Source organism: Cydia strobilella, chromosome 14 (assembly GCF_947568885.1).
Source record: "Cydia strobilella chromosome 14, ilCydStro3.1, whole genome shotgun sequence".
Classification (NCBI taxonomy): domain Eukaryota; kingdom Metazoa; phylum Arthropoda; class Insecta; order Lepidoptera; family Tortricidae; genus Cydia; species Cydia strobilella.
The window spans coordinates 11,699,407-11,723,199 of NC_086054.1; the positions used below are offsets into that span (position 1 = coordinate 11,699,407).

The 23,793-nt window shown below is 35.8% G+C and overlaps 4 protein-coding genes across 5 annotated transcripts in view; all 4 read left to right on the forward strand.

Moving 5' to 3' along the window:
- The first annotated feature begins 3,822 nt into the window (after positions 1–3,822).
- Positions 3,823–6,925, forward strand: LOC134747451 (malonyl-CoA decarboxylase, mitochondrial-like). Its single transcript, XM_063682075.1, has one exon. It carries the CDS (start codon positions 5,607–5,609, stop codon positions 6,636–6,638), a length of 1,032 nt encoding a protein of 343 aa, XP_063538145.1. The 5' UTR covers positions 3,823–5,606; the 3' UTR covers positions 6,639–6,925.
- A 2,905-nt stretch (positions 6,926–9,830) lies between these two features.
- LOC134747216 (ecto-NOX disulfide-thiol exchanger 2-like) lies at positions 9,831–13,372 on the forward strand. Its single transcript, XM_063681814.1, has 4 exons — positions 9,831–9,985; positions 10,538–10,684; positions 11,184–11,367; positions 13,278–13,372. Coding segments are annotated over exons 1-4 (426 nt in total). The 5' UTR covers positions 9,831–9,892; the 3' UTR covers positions 13,280–13,372.
- Positions 13,373–13,497: 125 nt separating this feature from the next.
- Positions 13,498–14,359, forward strand: LOC134747150 (protein diaphanous-like). The gene is made up of 3 exons (XM_063681732.1): positions 13,498–13,506; positions 13,757–13,891; positions 14,153–14,359. Exons 1-3 carry the CDS (start codon positions 13,498–13,500, stop codon positions 14,357–14,359), a joined length of 351 nt encoding a protein of 116 aa, XP_063537802.1.
- A 3,000-nt stretch (positions 14,360–17,359) lies between these two features.
- The window catches only part of LOC134747270 (cathepsin O-like), a 160,054-nt gene continuing 153,620 nt past the window's right edge, over positions 17,360–23,793 (forward strand). For both annotated transcript variants that reach the window (XM_063681888.1, XM_063681887.1), the window contains exons 1-2: positions 17,360–17,651; positions 17,969–18,243. In XM_063681888.1, coding sequence (XP_063537958.1) covers positions 17,463–17,651; positions 17,969–18,243 — 464 coding nt within the window. In that variant the 5' untranslated portion in view covers positions 17,360–17,462. The remainder of the gene's footprint in view (positions 17,652–17,968; positions 18,244–23,793) is intronic.

Here is a 23,793-nt window from a genome sequence, read left to right on the forward strand (position 1 = left end):
TAAAAACTCTAGACAAAGAAGGAGTAAGTCTAACTAATATGTCCAGTATTTTAGGCGGAGCAGGAGCTAATGCTGCAACAGCTTTTAAAAATCTATATTACCTATGGTTTGGTGAAGAAGGAAATAAAACTCAATATTTAAAAACCCTAGAAAAAGAGGGAATCAATTTAGCTAATATATCCAGTATTTTGCATGGAGTAGGGACTAATGCTGTAACAGCTTTCAAAGACTTATATGGTCTGTGGTTTGATGAAGAAGGAAATAAAACTCAATACTTAAAAACTCTAGAAGAAAAAGGGATAAACCTAACTAATATGTCTAGTATTTTGAATGGAGCAGGAGTTAATGCTGCAGCAGCTTTCAAAAGCTTGTATGATCTGTGGTTTGATGAAGAAGGAAATAAAACTCAATATTTAAAAATTTTAGAAAAAGACGGAATGAGTCTAACTAATATATCCAGTATTTTGCATGGAGCAGGAGCTAATGTTTCTAAAGCTTTTAAAGAACTATTTGATACTTTTTTTGATGAGCAAGGAAATAGAAAACAGCATTTAAAGCACTTTTTTATTGAGGAAAAAGGTGGAGAAAAAAGCTTTAAGCCAAGTAACTTATCCAGTATTTTAAGTAAAGCAGGAACTAGAGCTAGATATGCTTTTGAAAAATTGCATAATGTCTGTTTTAATGATGAAGGAAAAAGAACAAAACTTTTAGATGATTTCTATAAAGCAGGCTTTAGGCCAAGTAACTTATCCTCTGCATTATGTGGAACAGGAGCTCGTGCTTCTTCTATCTTAAAAAGATTGCATATTGTTTGCTTTAATGAGAAAAGAGAAATAACAAAACTTTTAGATGATTTCTGTAAGGTAGGTTTTAGGCCGGGTAATTTATGTAGTATGTTGAGTGGAGCAAAGAATAATCTAGAAAAGAGTCTGAAGAGGTTTCATGATTTTTGTTTTATAGGAGACACAAAAAGATACTTAAATCGTTTCTTAAGCGAGGAAAAAAGTTTTACGCTGAGTAACTTATCTAAGATATTGCATGGAGCAGGAGCTAATATTTGCCCTGCTTTAAAAAAAATTCATGATGTTTGTTTTGATGAGAAAGGAAACGAAACACAGCTTTTAGGTGACTTTCGTAAGGCAGGTTTTACGCCAAGTGATTTATCTAATATATTATCCATGTCGGGAAATAATGCCACTTTTATTTTAAGAAACTTTCATAAAGTTTGTTTTAATGAAGAAAATTATTTAAATAACTTCTTGGCCGAGAAAAAGCTTTTTACGCCGAAAGATTTATCTAGAATACTACATGGAGTAGGAATTGATGTTTGTTCTATTTTTGAAAGATTGCATGACCTTTGTTTTGATAAAGAGGGAAACAAAACAACATATTTAAACAATCTCATCAAAAATGGTCGTTATGAGATATCTGATATATTACATGAACAAGTTAAAAAAGCTTCTCCTATTTTTTTAGATAAACAGAATATTAGTAAAGGAGACAAAGTAACTAATGCATCGAGTAATTCATCCGGTAAAACGGAGCAAGAACAAAACTTGGGTAGTTTACAACAAGGTGATTCTAAAATTAAGAGAAAAAACCCGGAAGAGTACCGTAAACTGGAGCGAAAACGGGCAAGAAACTGATGACGTAATAGATGATAACCCTGAAACTTATTTAAGTGATACAACAATAGATAATCAATTAATAAGATCACTAAGTTTTTAATCTCCATATTCACTGGTGCTCTGGGAAGGGCAATTTGGTGATTTTGCAAATGGTGCGCAAATCATGATCGACCAGTTTATTGCATCAGCAGAAACAAAGTGGTTGCGATCAAGTGGTCTAGTTTTACTTTTGCCTCATGGTTATGAAGGGCAGGGGCCTGAGCATAGTTCTGCTCGTATAAAGAGGTTTTTGCAATTCTGTGCGGAAGATAATATGCAGGTGGTTAATTGCTCTACTCCTGCGAATTATTTTCATGTAATACGCCGACAAATTAATCGAGATTTTCGTAAGCCTTTAGTGGTGTTTACACCTAAATCACTATTGCGTCATAAAAGCGCAGTTTCTAACCTTTCTGACTTTGAAGGAAAATTTCTTACGGTAATTCCAGAGTGTAGAACAGGTTTAGTTGCAAGTGATAGAATACGTAAAGTTGTAATATGTAGTGGTAAAGTTTATTACGACATAATTGAAATGCTTGAAGCACAAAAAATAAACGCACTACTGCTATAGTGCGTTTAGAATAATTTTATCCATTCCCGGCCGATAAACTAGGCAGTGAACTTGAAAAATATAAGAACGCTGAAATTATATGGTGTCAAGAGGAACCAAAAAATATGGAGTTTTTTGTTAATCCGTTAATAGAAGAGGTTCTATCTAATCTAGACACTCAAGCAAAAAGGCCTAAGTGTGTTGCAAGACCCGCTGCTGCATCTCCTGCATGCGGTTATGCTAATGTCCATGCTCAACAACAAGCAGAAATTTTGAAGCAAGTTGTGCAGGGTATCTAGCACAATCTTGCAGATATTGAAGCGAAAGCTAGCAAGCGAACATTGTTCTTAATATTTGGCACTGCAGCCGGGTGCGATAGAAAATATATCACAACAATCAAACTGCTTGTATACTCATACAAATATAAAAAGACTTTACTTTTTTAATAAAAGCTTAATATTGATTAACATTTTCATTTATTTTTCTTAAAATAATATAATATATATATTAATATTAATATTAACTATATTAAGATATATATGAATACAGAAGCATTTGAGAGGTTAATAGGGCAAACTAGGCTACGCAGCAATAGCAAGGCTGAAATCATACAATTAAATAGAAGCGAGAAGGCTTTTATAGATGGGGATAAAAAGTCTATCGAATTGGCTAAGGCTATTTTTGCAGAAAATAATATGTTTCGTTTTCGCAAACCAGGTTCTGCTACAGATTACATTTTGCACAAACTAATAAATGATAAAAAGCTTCTAGAGGAAATGAAAGATAGAGGTACAAGTATAATACGTCTTTTTTCTTTGCTATCAATGTATCGTAATCTTCCCGATTGCTATGTTGTGAGAAAAGAAGGGTGTATTACTGAGTTTGGAATACTTACTGATGTTGACAACTATTCAGAACCATTACCTTTAGAAGTATAATGCACCCCATAAACTAGACCAAAAAAAATTGGTTGATCCGAGTAGGAAGGTAAAGGGGTAAAAGTATGGCAACAAAAAAATATGAACCAGAGTTAAAAGCAAAGATAGCTTTAGAAGCAATAAAAAATCAAAAAAGCACAGCTGAGATATGTAGTGAATATAAAATACCATCAACAAATCTATATGATTGGCGTGATAGAGTATTGGCAAGGTTGAAAGACCTATTTGCTGAAGAAAGTGAAAGTGCGAGAAAACAAAGAATCTTAGCGCAAGAAATAGAAAGCTTACATAAAGTAATAGGAGAACTGACAGTGGAAAATAGTTATTTGAAAAAAAAAAAAAACTGAAATAAGCAAAAAAGATAGAGTAAGGTTTATAGAAAAAGATTCTGATCTATCAATTAGGAAACAGGCTGATTTACTTGGGATTTGCAGGTCTAGCCTATATTATAGGCCTATAATTAATAACGAAAGTGAAGTAGCAAATTTGATTCAAGAAGTATATTTGGCTTCTGATTGCCGTTATGGATATCGCAAAATTACTGCTGAAATCATAGCGAGTGGAGTAGTAGTCAATCACAAGAAAATCTTAAGAATTATGAAAAAAAAAATGAAGATCAGTGGGCTATATTGTAGAAAAAAATGTTATACAAGTATTAAAGAAAAAAAGCATAAAATATATCCTTATTTACTCAAAGATTTGATTATTTGTAGAGTTAATCAGGTATGGGCTACTGATATAACATATATTATGGTAGAAGGTAAGTTTGTCTATTTTGTGGCAATAATGGACTTGTATAGTCGCTATATTATTGCTCATTCATTATCACCATATCTTGATGCTGGATTTTGCCTTTATACTCTCAAAGAAGCTCTAAAACAAGTTAAACCTGAGATTTCTAATAGCGATCAAGGAGTGCAGTTTACTAGCTATAACTTTATTATGGAATTAGAGCGTGCTAATGTTAAAATCAGTATGGACCATAAAGGACGTTGCTTCGACAATATGTTTGTTGAACGCTTATGGAGAACTTTAAAGCAAGAAGCTATATATTATTATAAACCAAATAGTATCAGAGATTTGAATCTTATAATAAATGATTTTGTTGGTTGGTATAACTATAGAAGGCGACATCAGACTCTACATTATAAAGTTCCTGCTGATCTTTATTATCACAAACAGTAAATGAATATATTGATAAATACTTTAAATGTCTGTCGACGTATTTATCAACATATTCATTTTAAAAATCGGATTACTATGAAAAAAATGGTCTAGACAAATGGGTGCACTATAGAGGCTGCTTGCATAACTCAAATTTTAAGGAAAACTATTTAATGTCATTCCAGCGCGTGACGCTGGAATCCAGAAAAAAAAAGTAATGGATCCCAGTGTCAGCTACTCGGATGACATCGAAATGTTCGTACAGATATTCGTCACACACCGGAATAAAAATTAGACTTGCTTTGTGCAAAATAATTTCAAGGCCGCATTTTCTTTATTTTGCTTATAGCTTCCACAAGCAGTGCAAACATAAATGAAGAATACAAACATGCTTTTGGTAGCTCTATGTGAAGTCCTTCAAGTATTAAATATATACCGATGAGTAAAATAAATAGAATAGCAATTACTTTTAAGCTTGGGCTGGATTTTATTAACTTAGCGGTATAACTTGATGAAAATAGCATTGCTAATATGGAAAATGTAAATGCTATAGCAATGATTATCATATTATGAGTTAATTCTATAGCAGTTAATATTGAATCAACAGAAAAAACTAAATCTATTAATATAATTTGTAGCACAACTAAAAAAAATTGTGATTTAACGTTTGCCTTTGTTTTGTTCTCCTTATGTACAAAAATTTCGCTCCATAACTCCATAGAACTTTTAACAATAAGAAATAACCCTCCTGCAATCATAAGCAAATCTTTTACTGAAATATCTAGTGATACAGAGTAAAATATAGGCTTTTCCATTGATAATATATGTAATATAAAAAATAGTATTACAAAACGCATCAATAGCGCCAAGCCAAAACCTATCAGGCGGGCTCTTTCTCTCAGCAGATTTGGCACCTTATCAATTGCTAGAGAAATAAAGATTAAATTGTCTATACCAAGTATAGTTTGAAGTAGCGTAAGTATCAATAAAGTCCAAGCATCAGCTAGCATTTTCATTCCAAAGTCAGCCTTTGTACTTTACAATAGATGTGTAAAAATTAAGTAACTTCGACTAGGTAATTAAAAAATCAGCCTTACACGGAAAAGGGGGAGAGAAAAAAGAGCATTTTTATAATAAAAGTACTTTTGTAAGAGAAATAATGAAATTAAAAATCTCTTTACGAAGATTTTAAATAGATTGTAAAATAGTTGTACCATGAAAATATATGCCTTCTTTGTAGACTAAGATTTTTCTTTAAATTAAGATAGATACACGATAAAAGGAAATATGATAAAAGAGTCATTAGCAAAAACTGATATAGTAAAAGTTGAAGATAAGAAAGCACCAAAGGGCTTTTTTAAAATATTAGGTGAAGTAGCAGATGCTGTAAGGTCAGGGGTTGGCAATATTGGCCCTGATTTAAGTAGTAGTCGCGATGTCGATAGTTTAGTCTTGAAGATGAACGAATGCTTAAACCCAAAGGGGGGTGAAGTCTCAGCACGTAAGAACACCGTATCTCTTGGTAATTTGTACTTGAGTTTATCAGAGGCAGGTCAAATAAATTTTTTACAAACCCTGGCAGAAAAGTTCAATCCGGATAAAACGAAAATAGATGAAGAAATAAAAGTATATAAGAAAAATCAAGATTCTGAGTCGAGCTATAAGTTTGAACAAGACTTAATAAAAGTCCTTGAATCACCACGCTCTAAAATATTGAAGCAGTTTATCTCCTTACCGGAGGGCCTTAAGTTTATTGTTGATATGCGTTCTGATGTACTCAAGCTGAAGAATCAATATAAAAGTCTAAGTCCACTAGAAAACGAATTAAAAAGTATACTTTGTACTTTGGTTGATGTTGATCTACTTGATCTTCATCAAATCACTTGGGATTCACCTGCATCATTGTTGGAAAAACTTATAAAATATGAAGCTGTACATAAAATTTCCTCTTGGGATGACTTAAAAAACAGACTAGATTCTGATCGTCTCTGTTTTGCTTTCTTTCATTACAAAATACCAAATGAACCTTTAATTTTTGTAGAGGTTGCACTGATGAATGAAATTGCAGATAGTATTCAACACGTTTTGGACGAGTCAGTTCCTTCAAGTGACCCAAGCAGTGCAAGTACTGCTATATTCTATTCAATATCAAACACTCAAACTGGTTTATCTGGAATTAGCCTCGGTAACTTTTTAATAAAGAGAGTCATAGAAAAACTATCGCAAGAATTTAAAAGCGTTAAAGTGTATGCAACTCTTTCTCCAGTTCCTGGATTTACAAAATGGCAAAAAAAATCAAGACGTAGCTTTATTAGGTAAGCTTAATATAAAACAATCAGGTACAGAAATTTTAGAAAGCATAAAAACTAACATTGAATGCGAAAAACAGTCCCTACTGAAACTTTGTGCACATTATTTGCTAAAGGTTAAAAGCAGTGGTGGGGGTGCTTATGATCCAGTAGCACATCCAGTGCATCAATCAAACAAATCAACTGGATGGCTGATACTTCTGAAAAAGGCATTAGTCAGTCAGCCGGAAAAATGGTGAATTATCTGTATGAGCTGCCTAAAATAGATAACAATCATGAGAATTATATGATTAATAAAGCGATTTCTCATTCAAAAAAAGTATCGTCTATGTTAAAAGAATAATAGGAAGTATGCAAGAATGTAGAAAGTTTTAACATTTCCTAATCTTTATATATTTAATATTGAATAGCTTTATGAGGTAAAATATATGAATAGTAAGATATTAAAAGCAATAAAACAAAAAATACAAGATAGAGTAGCGCGTAAGGAACTGCACAGTCTCTTTATAGATCCTAAAGAAATAAAGTCATTCAATGATTGTGTTAGTAGTATTAAATGTGATGGAATAAGCCTAGAGGAATCAAGTGAATTGGGAACAATTTACAAAGGGCTTGATTCAATGTTTTCTCACATCAGTGATGACTGGGATAAAAATAAGGGTAGCCTAAATAGTAAAAAAATTGATGTATATTATCAAAACTTAGAGTCTATCTTAAAGATAGTAAACATAATTAAAGGATTGAAGCCAATTGGATGTGGGCCAAGAATCAGCGATCCCCAACATTGATGAATCTGTGTTAATTTGTGATATCGAATCACTTAAGAAAAAAATGGAAGAAGCGCTAGAAAAAACGCAACAACAACAAAGTGCAGCAAGGCAAAAAGAGTTAGAAGAGAAAGCTAAAGAGGAGTTTGGCAAGTACATAAAAAATGGCACCATTGATGCGGTGTCAATTGAAAAGCGTAAGGATCAAAATTCTCTTTATGCAACAATCGAGCTAAAAGACGACAATAAAAACACAGATATTAGGGTAAGCGAATTTTTAAATAGTGAATTTTGTAAAGAAAACAATTTTGCCGGTTTTCTTCTTTCAAGTGGAGATCAAAAAGAACCTATCAGTGGCTACATACATGAGGGGGTTAGATATTATAATTTAGGTACTGCAGCTCAATATGGAATAAAGTTTTCCCCTCACTAGCTCGGAAAGTTGTCGTTTATCCTTCAATACAAGCGGGGAAAAACGCGTTTTATCCACTAGTGGGGAAAGTAATTTGACCTTGGATGGAGCGTGTTTAAGTAGCTTGACAGATAACAAAACGTAAAACGCTCATGATAATGGTTCGTTCGATATTACTTATCATTAAATAAATGGTTTAAGAATCTAATAAAAAATACCAAATTTAGCTTTATTTAATGATTTTAAGTCATAAACCTTAAAATTCCATAAGAAACGTTTGTTTTTTTATAATGATGTTAAGTATAATTCTGAACGCACAAGTTGAGTCGATGCAATTTCAAAACGCATCGTTGACATTTCATACATCAGAAATGTCAACATTCTCAACATTTTTTTTACTTAAAACCTTTTCTCACCGACTCGCGTAAAAATACCCAACTTCCAAAGTTTTCTGTCATAATATCGTAAAGAAATGAGTAATTCCAGTGATGAAGATGATCTAACGCCTGTGGATGTTGCACTTTCCTCGCTATAGTGAGGTGAAAAGTTTTGTGTTACACACGGGCGCAAATGTATTTTACTTCTCGTGTGTTGAAACACTCGCTACGCTCAGGATTCTATTTTAGAACCACTCGCTTCGCTCGTGGTTCACTTATAGAATCCTTTCGCTTGCTCGTGTTTCAATTCTACACTCGCGGGTAAAATACAACTTTGCACCCTTGTATAACAAATAACTATTAACTGGTATGTAGGTGAAAGGGAATGTAGCATCACATTAAGTGCTAGCGATGGCAGTATTAAAATAGTAAGTAATAAACCAGATGATAAAGATTTAGAAAAAAATAAACATGTAAAAATTAAAGTTCCTGGTCTTGGTTACCTAAGCCTTGCTGATGCAGTAAAAACGTGTAGACAGCAAGAAGATCCAAGTAGCACAGTGAAGCAAGCACCAGCTAATGAGCATTGCCGGCCATTGGCAAGGACTTCAGCTTAATGTTTTTAGCAAAAAGAGATATAAATAATTGCTCTTGTAATACTTAAAATGTAAAATAGATCTACTTAAATAAGTAGATCTATGAACAATATAAGAAATTTTGCAATAATAGCACATATAGATCATGGGAAGTCAACTCTTGCTGATCGTTTGATAGAAGAATGTAACGGTCTTGAGACAAGGGAAATGACCAATCAGGTACTTGACTCAATGGATATAGAGCGTGAACGCGGAATCACAATCAAAGCACAAACGGTAAGACTCAATTACACTGCAAATAATGGTAATAAATATTGCCTCAACCTCATGGACACACCAGGTCATGTTGACTTTTCATATGAAGTCAGCCGAAGCTTAGCCGCATGTGAAGGCTCACTTTTGGTAGTAGATATCAGCCAAGGAGTTGAAGCTCAGACTCTGGCAAATGTCTACAAGGCAATTGACAATAATCATGAGATAATAGTTGTGCTTAATAAAGTCGATCTTCCTGCTGCAGATCCAGAAAGGATAAAGCTTTAGATTGAAGAGGTAATCGGAATTGATGCAACTGAGTCAATTTTGATATCGGCAAAAACTGGTCTTGGGGTAAAGGATGTACTTGAAGCTATAGTGACAAAACTTCCCGCTCCTCAAGGTGATACAAATGCTCCACTGCAAGCAATTTTAGTTGATAGTTGGTATGATCCTTACCTAGGAGTAGTAATTTTAGTGCGAGTTAAAAATGGAGTACTAAAAAAAGGCATGAGAATCGTTATGATGTCTAATAATGCTACATATCAGGTCGATAATATCGGTATTTTCACTCCTAAAAAAGTTATGACTGGTGAACTTTCAGCAGGTGAAGTTGGTTTTATAACTGCTTCAATGAAAGAAGTAGCAGACTGCAAAGTAGGAGACACTATTACTGAAGAGAAAAGGCCGTGCAGCAAGGCATTACCTGGCTTTAAAGAAGTACATCCTGTATATAGTATTTTGCAGTATTTTTCCCAATAACACAGATGATTTTAAATATTTAAGGGAAGCACTAGAAAAATTACATTTAAATGATGCTAGTTTTACATTTGATGCTGAAACGTCAAATGCGCTAGGTTATGGATGGTTCCTTCAGCATCTCTGGATTCAGATTCAAATATCACAATCAGGGTGACAGCGAGGCTACTACTATCTTTGTGGACTTTGCATTGGTAAGAATTTAATTTAATATTCTGTTGTTTTTTATCAACTCATGGTTCACTAGTTTACTAACCCTTTATAGGGCACAATAAGATATTATAAGGAAAAAAAACCGGCCAAGTGCGAGTCAGACTCGTGCAAAGAGGGTTCCGTACTTTTTAGTATTTGTTGTTATAGCGGCAACAGAAATACATCATCGGTGAAAATTTCAACTGTCTGGCTATCACGGTTCATGAGGTACAGCCTGGTCACTTAGTAATAGGGTCCCGTTTTTACCCTTTGGACTTAGGACTTTGGCAATGTGGCTTGTATGCCCTGAGTTTCCAGAGAAATTAATTATTATTTATTAAATAAAGAATACTGTCTTTGGTGAATATATATTTTCCTGTTATGTAGGACAAAATACATTCACCAAAAAAAGTACTTGTCTTTAAGATTAAATTCACTAATACTTAGCTACTTTCTTGCTAACAAGGTATTTTGTTGGTGGTCTGAGAAGGACTTATACAAAAAAAGATTCTGAACTAAGGTGACCATACTTTCTATTTCTCATCTTTTTTAAGAACCGCGACGACTACGCCGAGTTCGAGCGAAGCAAGCGCGGCAAGCGTGACCCCACGCCACCGCGCATCGAGTCGCTCACGCCGGCCTCTTTGCAGACCATCACCGAGAAGGTGAAAAGTGATGACCAGTTCGCTGAAGCTGCTCCTGTAAGTAGTATAGTTATGTAGTTTCAATTACATGGCAGAAGAGTAGGTCAAAAGTAAGCGATTCTGCTCTTAGTAAAAATAATTAAAACCACCTAGAAATTGGCATTATTTCAAAACAAACCTTTTTGTAGTAACCTAGTACTTAACCAAAAGCTAGAGTATGAGAAAGTTCAGATTGAGAAATCGAAACTATCTTAGAAAACGGAAGCTTGAGAGTGAAATATAACGAACGAATCAGAATAACAGCGTCCGTTTCTGGAAGTCTTTAGGGCTGCTGTGCCCCAAAGCCTTTTTGGCACAGACATTAGCTGAGCCACTTTCCCTTTTAATTAGTTAGTAAGCATTATTGTGTACTTTTATTATATACCTATGTTCAATTTTTTGAATAAACGTCTTTTATTATTATTTGTATATCCTTCAATTTCACGGGTTCACGGGCCTATAAATCCCGGTCTTTTGATAGGCTTGTCTAATGTATAAAATATTTTTATCATTACAGACCCTAGTCGGCTGGCTGGAACGCGGTGAATGCAACAAGAAGAATGCCAACGCGTTCTACTCGCTCATCCAAGCCTCCAACAACCAGATCCGCCGCCTCTTCAATGAGAAGTTGGTGCTCGACGACGAGTACCAGAACATGAAACTCACTATGAAGGAGAAAATCGCGCATATACTGCTGCAATGTAAGTTTTTACCTTTTTTTTTAAGTATGCTGTAGCAACAACGCCCTCTACAGAGAAACCTCGAGAGGAATCTCGAGGAATTACATGCTTCGCCACGTCTCTCCATGCCACCAGCCGAAACTGAACCTGTCTGAAAAATCTTAGAAATGTACATTTCCATCCGTCTCCAGCGAACCCACTAGATATTCAAGATATGCAGACAACACAGCAGTAATAAACGACGAGGGCATCGTGCTTAAAATTAGAGGCGTCTACGACACTGGTATAGTACTTACTACACTTTTCAGCGAGTCACTCGTGCCAACAGATTGTCGGGAACGTGTGGCAGCCGTAAACGCAAAAAGGATAAGATAATATTAGTCAGCAGCAAGCAAACAAAAAGAATACTTCTACGCCTTCAGCAGCCGAGTCCAGGCATCTTCACTTCATCTGTCTACAGCTGAAGTCAAGAAAGAAAAACCGACAGACGATCAAAAAAAAGAACATCAGTTGTCCGCCATCATACCATCTCAGCATTTTTGATGAAGCAGCACACACTGCACACAACTGTATTTTCTAACCTCTGGCCCTACCACTTGGAACCACCAGGAAAGCATCCGTTCGTTAAGAATTTTTCTTACACCGTTTTCTGTTGCTTCATCAAAAAGGTTTTTGCGGCGCCCTGATGATTCTGCTAGAATCTTATATTTACTCGAAGGTAAATCAATAAGTGGTCCAGACCACGTGTCTACTCCGATGGTGAAGATTTCTGGCTGTCGATTACTTGTGATACTATACTGCATCAACGGGCTGTTTCATCATTTGATGCAGCGGCAGACTAATCCGCGCAGACAAAGCGGTGTAGCAACATGTCATCATCTTCAGAATCTTCACCATCATCTCACCCAGCATTATAGACCGCGGGCCAGGCAAAAATTTCGTCAGTCATCGCCTCCCGATTGATACTTTGTCAGGTGATAGTTCAGTAGAGTAATGAAAAAACCGTATCGCGGTGGAAAGATCGTCAGCTGGTAGCATGAACATGTATAAAATACGCACCTTACCGTTTATTGTCCGTGCGTGGAAACGTAGGTGTTTATTGAAACGCCTGATGGAACGCTACATGCAAAGTTTCATGATTTTGATACCACTATCATGTTTATGCGAGCAGCGGACGGTCTTTCCACCGCGATACAACCGGCTGACTTTTTTTTCACCATAGCATCTAAATTATCATCTGACAGAGTATCAAACGGGAGGCGATGACAATTGTTTTTACGTGTTTCGGTGGCTGCCATTCCTCAACCCACCAAGGGAGCGGCAGCTGACATCCACGAGGGTTCATCATACATAGCCGTTAACCACTATACGAGTTATCGCCCGGGAGGCGATTGGCCATGGAAATCTGTTCCTGGCTCGCGGTCTATTAGGTCAATCTTCGAAGAATCCTCTACAATGACACCTCGGTCCTGAACCTAAGGATCACACCCCGTCTACGGCTTCATCTACAAGGCTGCTACCGTTCGTCTATGCGTCGCCCTCACCTCACTCCTTCGTTCTTTGAGTCTTCTCGTCTCGTAGCTTCTCTGTACGCCGTGTTCTATACTGCTGGCACGAAGATGAATAGAAGAGAAGCATAGGAAGCACGGTATAGTGTGGACGTCAGGTAAGCCGATACTTAACGAGGCTACATGGAAGAAAAATTTACTTGAATTGTCAAGAATTTCTTCTGTCCGGTTTTCAATAAGTTCACAATATCTCGAACACGAGGGCTAGATAGTAAGAGGTTATTGCAATCTTATTATCTTCTCTTTGTTTCAAGACTAGGTAGTAAGAAAAGGGTGCAAGATATTTCTGTAAAAACTTTAAAGATACGTTTAGGCTAAGTTGAATTGTTTCTGGATAAGTCACTGATCTATTTTGTTTTTCAGGAGGTGGAAAACATAAAAGAAGAATTTGAAACAAACTTCAATGAGGACGAGATTAAGAAGATTGGGAAGAACACGGTTCCTCAGGAGAAATACGATGAGCTCAGGGTGAGTTTTCGGTTTTACAAATTTATTCGAAGGGCATGATACTAATAGTTCCAAACATTATTTCTAACTGACTGCAACTACAACAAAGAGACGATAATGATATTTTCTTAGGACAATGATAGGTGTTATAATCAATTACCAACTCGGCAGCATCTCATTGGGCAGTCCCCATGAGATAGTTCTTAGGAATAGTATGACTGGCCACGAAAACAACAGGTGTTACAAATATTGACCTTGGCTACTGGTGTCCTTTAAAACCGCGCTCTACTAGTGTGCCTTAAGAAACATTATTATATCCACTCCACTATTATTCTTTAAACAACAACGATAATCATTAATAAGTATCTAGTTTTAACATTCATTATCCTTAACAGGCAGAGCACGAGAACCTCATATACGAGCTGGAAGGCTACAAGAACGAGGCCCAACTCGCCAAGGACGAGGCCGAGAGAAAGTTCGAGACCTTCAAGGCGCACTTCATCGCTCAACACAACTTGAACAACAAGCAGGTAAGTCTCGAATCTCACCACCCTTATGTACTAGCTGGAAAGATACAAGGAGGCCCACCTCGCTGTAGGTAGTGCCCTTGCGCTTTGCTTTGCTCCTCTTGGCGGGGGCACTACCGTGCCCCCATATAAATAGGCCCGTCTTTAGACATTCTACAGAACGCTTGCATCCCTCTGCGTCCTGTAGAGTGACCAGTGACCAGGGTCCGTCATCGTCAACATGAGACTACATAGTACATGTGTATTAAAAAATCTATTTTTCAGCAATCGTACCCACCGCTGCCCCCACCGCCGACGCCGCGCGTCGAGGCAGCCAAACCGATGCCCCCACCCCCCACCCCCGACGACAACAAGTACATCGTCTCCGGCCCCTCCGTACCGCCCTCCGAGGCTAAACTCATCAGCATCCTCACTGCGTTCCTCATGGTCCACCCTCTCGGAGCATCCGTCGACTATCTCGTCTTACGTTAGAAGCATGACCCCTAACGTTACACAGGCCACGGTGCAGGAAATACTACAGAAGTATGATGATGTTTTCCGCAGAGTAACGTCGGGCGTTGGCGCGTCTATTGAGACTAGATGGTGTTATATTACCTTTGATACTATTAAGTTGGAGCAACATAATTAACACATTGGGTGCCGGGAACACGCTCGGCGGGCGCTCTGTTCGTAGTCGCTTTCCCCTACAAATCGGGAAAACGCTAGAATCGGCTACGCATGTAGCGCTACGAAAATGTTGGCAGTGAATGGATTAAGTAAAAAATAAAAGTGAAGTTACTTAAGCTAGGGCTAAAGGCGGTTTGTTACACTATATGTGTGTTTTCATTATCCCACAACGAATTTTTAGTTTGTTCAAGAATTGTCCAAGTGGGGATTTTTCTTCTGTGGCAGTCATTACTAAAATTTCAAAGTAAATTATGCACTATATTCAATCAGGGGTTTTCATGTTTAACTTTAGATTACTTAGTAGATAAGTGTTGATCGGAATTATATCCATAGATTTTGTATGTAAATAAATTTAAAAATGTTTTGTTATACAATCTTAGAATAATATTATGTTTAAATTCAGGGACCGGACAACCATTTCCGCGATAAAACCCTTTCAATGGGCAACACTTAAACACGGCTAACACATTGAAAGACTTTCCCTTTTGAACTGCAAGCCCATTCATACCCTTACCTTTGACTAACCCTTACCGAAAAGCTAACCAAAAATAAGGCTAGCCCTTAATAAGGGTTACCCTTATCTTTAAGCGCTTTTTATAAAGGTTTCCCTTTGCGTGAAAGAGACAGGATTAGTATATATCTACGGTAGTGTATGAAAAGAAAAGAAAATACGTGCCTAGTCAAAGAACGCCGCCGTCGCCGCCGACGATCGCTCGGATTCGAAGTAATGTGTGCTTTATGAGCAAGGTAGACGACTTAAATTAGCACGCTTATATGCTAAAAGGGAAGCCCTTTATAAGGCTAACCCTTATAAGCAATATGCAAGGTGTTGGTGAGCGGATGATAAGGGTTTTGTAAGGGTATTTGGGCTACCGATTACTCAAATGTGGTAGCTTTATATAAGGGTTTTTAAAACCAAAACAAAGGGTTTCGTCTGGCAAAGGGTATGGTGAGTTAAGCCTTATGCAATACCCTTATAAAACCCCGATAAGGGATAGCGGGCCGGTCCCTGTGTTTAATCATAAAATGTGCTCGGGCGACCTATGTACAAATATGTATGCAGGAGTGCTAAGCTAATAGTTTTGCTGACTGTACATGCATTAATATTTTTATGCATACAGACAATTCGAAATGTGTTCAATAATTAGTAATTAGACAATCTTCAAGTAAATCAACTGGTGATGAGAAGATTTCTGTGCACTAATTCTTAGTTGTAATTATATTTAGGTCACAGTGACATTAAAGTGTATTTTAAAATATTATTTTTCATTTTTATTTAGAGTTGGTCAAACCAAATTATCAGGAAATAAGAACAAAAAAGACTATACTCATCCTTTTCTTTTGGGTGCTAGTACTAAGACAAAGATAGTACGATTCTCTCTGTTTATGTTTGTAATGAGACAGTCCTTTGACAAACTATATTGCTAATGATTCTTCTTCCTTTGGGATTTCATCAATTGCACTGCACGCATATAGATATACCAACCAACCAAAGCATTTTGGACATTTATTGGAATAAAAAAAATATGCAGTTAAATATGCTTTTGTTTGGCAGTGGCTTGTACTCGTGAATAGCATATTTATAGTCTAGCAAACTAATTTTGTCAGTAACAGTGAAATAAGAAAACTATACTCATTTATCTATTTGAGGTCTTTTTTTTGCCCAAGCAAGCCATTTCCGTCAGTAGGAAATAACGGCAAATTTACAAAAATGTAGGCAGGGAAGGTTATCGTCCCATAGAAAATTTGAATTTCGCTCCTTTTTCTACTGATAAAGTTGTTTGACAGCTTTCTCGAATCTGATATTTCGGCATCATTTGTAAGGAAAACATCGTAACCTGTACTAGTCCAATCAGGAACATTACTCCTAACTCGCGCAAAAACCTACCAGAATAACTTCAATACTTACACCCTTACACCAAAAATTACCTAAAGTTACAGTTAACCTTTTGGACGCCATTGACCGATATATGCTCACGGACCTCACGGTAGGTTCAACGCCAAAGACCGATTAATCGGTCATAGACCACAGAGCAACATAAACCAACATGCATATCATAGATATAGTATATACAAGTAGTTAATGCATATGCATAAAGTTCAATTTCAGTTTTGACACTTGGTTGACGTGGCGTCTGGATGACAGCTTTTGTGTTTGACACTTGACACGGCGTCGAAAAGGTTAAACTTGAAATCTGACTTCCGGTTCGAGCGCCATCATGATAGTTAGCATCGTGATTAATTACTTTGTTTTTTGCTCATTAATATTGTTTAAAGTGTAATATCGATAGCTTATTATACAGTAAACTAATGTGGTAGTGTGCAGTGAATGGAGAATTAATTTTGAAGCGCGTTTAACCACCATCTTGGAGTCAACGGCCGGTAGTCCACGTGCTTCTTGTAAAGTCTAGCTATCGATTTACAAGAGGTAACAAATCACCGTACACTGTCTTGTACAACCGTACAATTTTTGTCGTTTTTAAACCTCTTAATACCTTGATACTGGCGAAATAGTCCCACTGGGCTGAAGCCATAATTTTAAAAGAAGAAGAACTTGAACTCTCATTAATAGAATACCGGATCCGGAATTTTATGGTATTCCATCTATCCAATTTCTTGGTCCAATGTGCATTGCGTCTCACTATCTCATTAAGCAAAATGTGAGACGCAAATACGGATTGGATTGGATCAAGGTGGAATACCTCCCTTAAGGGATTTTATATTTATGACACTACCAACACCAAAACTAACTGTCAATTGGTTAACTTGAAACTTCTACGATGCTTCTACGTAAAGTTCACTCTGTTCAAGTGTTCACTAACAAAAGTTGTTTGTGTACTTGTGTAGGTGATAGGCGCTCGGTTTTGTAGTGATTCGTCTTAATTTAATTAAAATAGAGTAATTGAAAATGAAGTGGTGGAATATTTTATTGATAGTGGCTATGTTTAGTTTATTATTAATCGTGATTCCTATTTCCTATAAGTCGGGCAATAGTAAACAACAGTTGCAATTAATGTTTGATGAATACATACAAAAGTTTAATAAAAGTTATAAAAATAACCCAGAAGAGTACGCAACGAGATTTGAGCACTTTACGGTAAGTACACCTGAATATTTAATTAGTAAAATGTTAAATAAACTATGGGAAGTTTTTGTCTTGGTACATTGACCTACTTTCAATTTGATTGTAAACAATCTAAAAGGAAACAGAAAACACTGCAGAATTTCTCTTTTTTACCATAAATATCAGGTATAATTTTATCCAGCAATTGCTGATTTTATCACAGTGTTATGAGTGAATAGAGTTACTCATATACCAACTGCATGCATCTAAAAATTTGGTATAATATTCATAACCCTTGGTCTTTTACAGAATTTTATTTACAATATAAAAAATGTTACAATAAATTGCAGGCTTCTTTACAAGAAATAGAACAGCTTAACAGCCAATCTCGTGGGTCCGACACTCAAAAGGCCCGATATGGCTTGACCCATCTCTCCGACATGTCCAAAGCCGAATACAGACAGTTGCATCTCTCAGATGAACAGCTCAAGAAGTCCCCGCGCGAGTTTAATCAGACATGGAGCCGGTTCAGAGAACAGAAAAGGATGGAGCACTTGAAACAAATCGGGCCTTCTTATGTGAGGACAAAAAGGGCAGCTGGCAGTTTACCGTTAACAGTTGACTGGTAAGTTATAACACCTATAGTTAATTAAATGGCTGTTTTAACCCGACCAGTACAGCTGATGATACAGGGTTCGAAATGTTCGAATCCCAGGATAAGTTTGATTGTGTGGTAAAAGCAGACATTTTTTCTTCAGTTAATGATGTTTTCTATGTCATAGTCATAGTCATTTATTCATATAACAATATACATTGCGTTTGAATTTCACATTATATCACAATTAAAATTTTATAAATAACAATTAAAAATTAAAGTATTACAACTATCTAACATAATAACAATTTGGCTTATAATAAAATAATAAATAATAATTCCCAAGTCTATGTCAATTCATCTAAATTAATTATTCGTTACTATTGATTATGTCAGAAAAAAAGAGAAAAAAAAAAACGATTCATTAATACTATATTGTACTCTGAGCTGACAAAAACTCATCAACCGAATAAAAGCACTTCTTTAACAAATAAGTTTTGAGACAATTTTTAAACAAATTTAATTTAGTGACTGTCTTCAAATCGGATGGCAATCTATTGAATAGAGTAACTGCTTGGTAAGCCAAAGAGTGTTTGACCACTTGCAGTTTAGTGGTTATTATTTGTGGTAAGTCCTTTCTTCTGGTTTCCAATCGCTTTTGTCTTTCTTCCAACGTTTCAATGCAGTTAAGGTACTTTATAAGGTCGCTAAGAATCACAAGAATATAGACACTAGGCACTGTGAGAATTTCAAACTTATTAAAATAAGTTTTACATGATGTCATCTGAGAAATTCTGGCTATTGTTCTGATAGCTCTCTTCTGGGCCACAAAGCACAGACGTAGATATGACCGATTTAGGCGGCCAAAAGTCGATTTTGCAAAAATCAACATATTGATAAAAAAATACCACGTGGAGTAGTCTATAGACCCAGGCATATTATCCTCGTAAGGCCCAACGTCCTATTTTTAGGACTGAGAAATGTAGTCCTTCAGGCCCAAGCAACTATCTAAATTTATCAATTAGCGGCCCAGAGTCCTAAAATTAGGTCATTCACTTCTAACACGTACCGATCCTAAATCTTTGCGTGTAAATGAACGTTTGTTTCTTAAATATGACGGGACTGACCGTAGCTATATGATTACCGGTCAGTTTGACGTTTGACAATCAAATGTCAGTCTTTTGGCACGCGGATGATGGGAAGATGGCGTCCTCGCGAAAACGTAGTAAGTACATCCGTTTTTGTCACCAGAATCTTAAATTATTTTAACCTAAATTTAATTAAAAATACTTATTTAAGCTTTGTATTATGACAATCACTAAAAATTTTGTTTCGTTGTGATTTATTTCGAGCAGGAGACGCGCGCAAATTTCGATGTCCTAAAATTAGGTCGATGGGACGTTATTGCATTAGTACAATACAATTGTTTTGTCATAAATTTGGGAGTTCGGGCGTTTATTCCGAGTGTTGCATTGTTACAGGCTTGATGGATGCAGAATTAGAAAATTATTTCATTCTAAACGAATCCGACTTAGAAATAAGTGATTACGATGATGACATACTTGATGCGGATTTTAAACCCCCGATACGTGATCAGCCTTCTTACTCCTCATCTTCGTCATCTGAAGATGAGAATGAACTAGTTCCTCCAGAGACTCAGATGGTTACTGCTTCGGTTGGAAATAAAAATGTAACACCTGCAGAATCTCACATTTCACGCCGTTCTCGTGGAAATTCAAGGACTCGAAGCTGCTCACGTGTTCGTGGTCGGGGAAGGTCATCGCGTGGACGCGGAAGGTCTCAAAGCATGTCCCAAGAAAATCATTCTGTTGTTATCCAAGATATTTCAACTAATGAGTGGACAGAAGGAGAATTCATCCCCAAGTGTATTCCATTTACACAACCAGCATATTTACCAATAAATACAGAGTACTACCTACCTATACATAAATAAAAATAATTATGAAATATGTATGTTCGTTTTTATTTAATGATTCACAGCTATTTCATTGGTTCATTTATGCAAATGCAGTGACTAGATAAAATAACAAATATTCACAAAATATAATCCCAGTGACCTAAAAATAGGACATTTTTTTTCGATTAATTTTACATTAATATTATTCATAATACTTACATTTACAGTACTTCATAAGACTTCAGCTAAAAATATGCCAATTTCAGATTTTATAGCAAGTAGAAGGTCTGGGCCGCTAGTATATGTGCCTAAAATTAGGCCGTTGGGTAGATATGATAAACGTCCTAAAAATAGCTTGGGCCTTACGAGGTTATATGACCCTCCCCACTCCTTATCATCAAACCTGAACCGCATAACAGGCAGTCGAACTCTGACTATCGCTCAGCGCGCAAGTTTCTGTTCTCGACGCTCCAAAATATTGCAAGTTTTCCCAAGTGTTTAATTCGGTCATACTTGTTATGGCCTTTTTTTGCCCGGATGCTGCACTTCATGAAAAAAGCAAGCCGCTTTGCACAGTGCTAGTAGGGACCAAACTGAGTGATTTGACCCGCAGCAGCGCAAGTTTCACCCCTTAGGAACAGAGATGGCGCCACTTATTTCAAAAATATTTCAAAAATTCTACAAGCTAAACCAATGAACCGATTTAAATATTTAATATCTCAAATGAAAGCTCATTATATACATTACTTTTAAAAAAATACTCAAAAAATATATACTGAATACTTTCGACAAAAATCGGTATCTTAAGTTTTTTTTTTTACGATTGATAGTTTTTACTTGATTTCTCAAAAAAAATGTATGGAACATGAATATTTTAATGCATGTATATATTACTGAACAAATAACAAGTATTATATAAAAAAACCCGACACCGATACCTCTCATACTTCACGAAATATGAAAGTTTGAATGTGAGTGTAAATTTCTTCAAAATATATTTAAAAAAATTCTACACGCAAAACTATTTGACCGATTTCAATGTTTGATATCTCAAATAAAAGCTCATTGTATACATTACTTACAAAAAATACTCAAAAAATATATACTGAATACTTTCGACAAAAAACGGCATCGTAAGGTTTTTTTTTACTCGATTGATAGTTTTTACTTGATCTCTCAAAAAAAATGTATGGAACATGAATAGTTTAATGCATGTATATATTACTGAATAAATAACAAGTATTATAAAAAAAAACCCGACACCGATACCTCTCATACTTCACGAAATATGAAAGTTTGAATGTGTGTAAATTTCTTTAAAATATATTTTAAAAAAATCTACAAGCAAATCTATTTGACGGATCTCAATGTTTAATTTCTCAAATAAAAGCTCATTATATACATTCCTATAAAAAAAATACGTAAAAACCATATACTGAATACTTTCGACAAAAAACGGCATCTTAAGTTTTTTTTTCTTGCTCGATTGATAGTTTTTACATAATTTCTTAAATAGTACTGAGTATATAAAAAGTATACCTTTCATTCTTCACGAAATATTTAGGTTCAATTATGCACACTCTTACAAATAAATTTATTTAAAAGAAATCTTCAACCGCAGTAAGTGCACTGATTTTGATATGAAATGTGTCATATGAAAAGAAATCACCCAAATTTATTTTAATAAATAAAAACTAAATAAAGTTTTTTCCTGGTGCTGAATTACAAAAAAATATAACAAACCTAAAGTAAAAATTATTTTTATTTATAGTGACTACATTTGTAAACAAACAACAACTTAAATGTCCTCTTCGGGTTCACCGGTAGATGTAGAACTGAAAAAGAAAAGTCGTTTTGAAGTACTCGTACCATTCCAATACTACAAAATCACTGATCATACATGAATTATTTTTGTGCCTAGTTGATTACCATTAAACCTATAATTTTGTGCCAGACCTATAATCAGTGGTCAGCATGCAAAATAACCCTGGATTGAAAATTACATAAACTTACTTTTGATTTGTACAGCCACCTTTGCATGATTTACACTGGGCTGTGCATGGTAAGCTAGTAAACTGACGCGACGACACCCACAACGCATAGTTTCGCAGCCAGATTTGCAGCCACAATGGTCCAAGAGGCTTAATTGCGACCAAATCGCTGTAACTGCCGACCATTCTGGAGTCCAACTCTCTTTTTCCTTAGTCCATCCCCAAGAAGATGGACATGGTATGGAAAATTCTGGTTTCAGAGCGTTTCCCCATATATGGCCCGCTTGGTAAGCTCGAAGTGCATGTTTATAGAGAGCAGCTGATGTAGGTGGCAGGCTTGGAAACAAATTGTAACTATAGCAAAACAATAACACAAATCTAGGTTTACTTTATACTAAAATTAAAATATGTAGGTACCTGACAACTGACAAAATCAAAAACTTAAAAGTTGACGTACTTCTGTTTTCCCGTCTTTTTATAGTGGTCAGAGAAAGGCAGCTTGATCTGAACGAATTCTTCCAGTAGGAAAACTAAATTTGTCCACCTTCGTTGTCAGTCAATGGAGGGCTTCGTTCAAGGAACAAATCTGATTTGGCCGAGAAATTGGAACCTGCCAACCCTAACACCTACATCAGCTGCTCTCTATAAACATGCACTTCAATCGGCTTACCAAGCGGACCATATATGGGGAAACGCTCTGAAACCAGAAGTTTCCATACCATGTCCATCTTCTTGGGGATGGACTAAGGAAAACGAGAGTTGGACTCCAGAATGGTCGCAATTAAGCCTCTTGGATCATTGTGGCTGCAAATCTGGCTGCGAAACTATGCGTTGTGGGTGTCGCCGCGTCAGCTTACCGTGCACAGCCCAGTATAAATCATGCAAAGGTGGCTGTACAAATCAAAAGTAAGTTAATGTAATTTTTAATCCAGGGTTATTTTGCATGCTGACCACTGATTATAGGTCTGGCACAAAATTATAGGTTTAATGGTAATCAACTAGGCACAAAAATAATGTATGATCAGTGATTTTGTAGTATTGGAATGGTACGAGTACTTCAAAACGACTTTTCTTTTTCAGTTCTACATCTACCGGTGAACCCGAAGAGGACATTTAAGTTTTTTGTTCACAAATGTAGTCACTTCAAGTGGCATACGTCATTTTTGAGTTGAAGGAATTTCGATTTTATTTTAATTAATTAAATTCCAAATTTAAATGACGTTCATTGTCCGCGAGGCGGTTCCTGCTACTTCGAGGGCTAAATAAAAATAATTACTAATTTTAGATTTGTTATATTTTTTTGGCAGAAAGAAGAACGGAGTGGCGGTTACTCCACCGACAAGAGCCAGGCTCTTAAGAGTTATGATGATATTTTTTTGTAATTCAGCATCAGGAAAAAACTTTATTCGGTTTTTATTTATTTATTTTTTATTTATTAAAATAAATTGGGTGATTTTTTTTTATTTGACACATTTCATATTAAAATCAGTGCACTTACTGCGGTTGAAGATTTCTTCTAAATAAATGTATTTTTAAGAGCGTGCATAATTGAACTTAAATATTTCGTGAAGAATGAAAGGTATCGGTGTCGGTTTTTTTGTAATACTTTTTATATACTCAGTACTATATATATATATGTATTTATTAAACTATTCGTTCCATTTTTTTTTT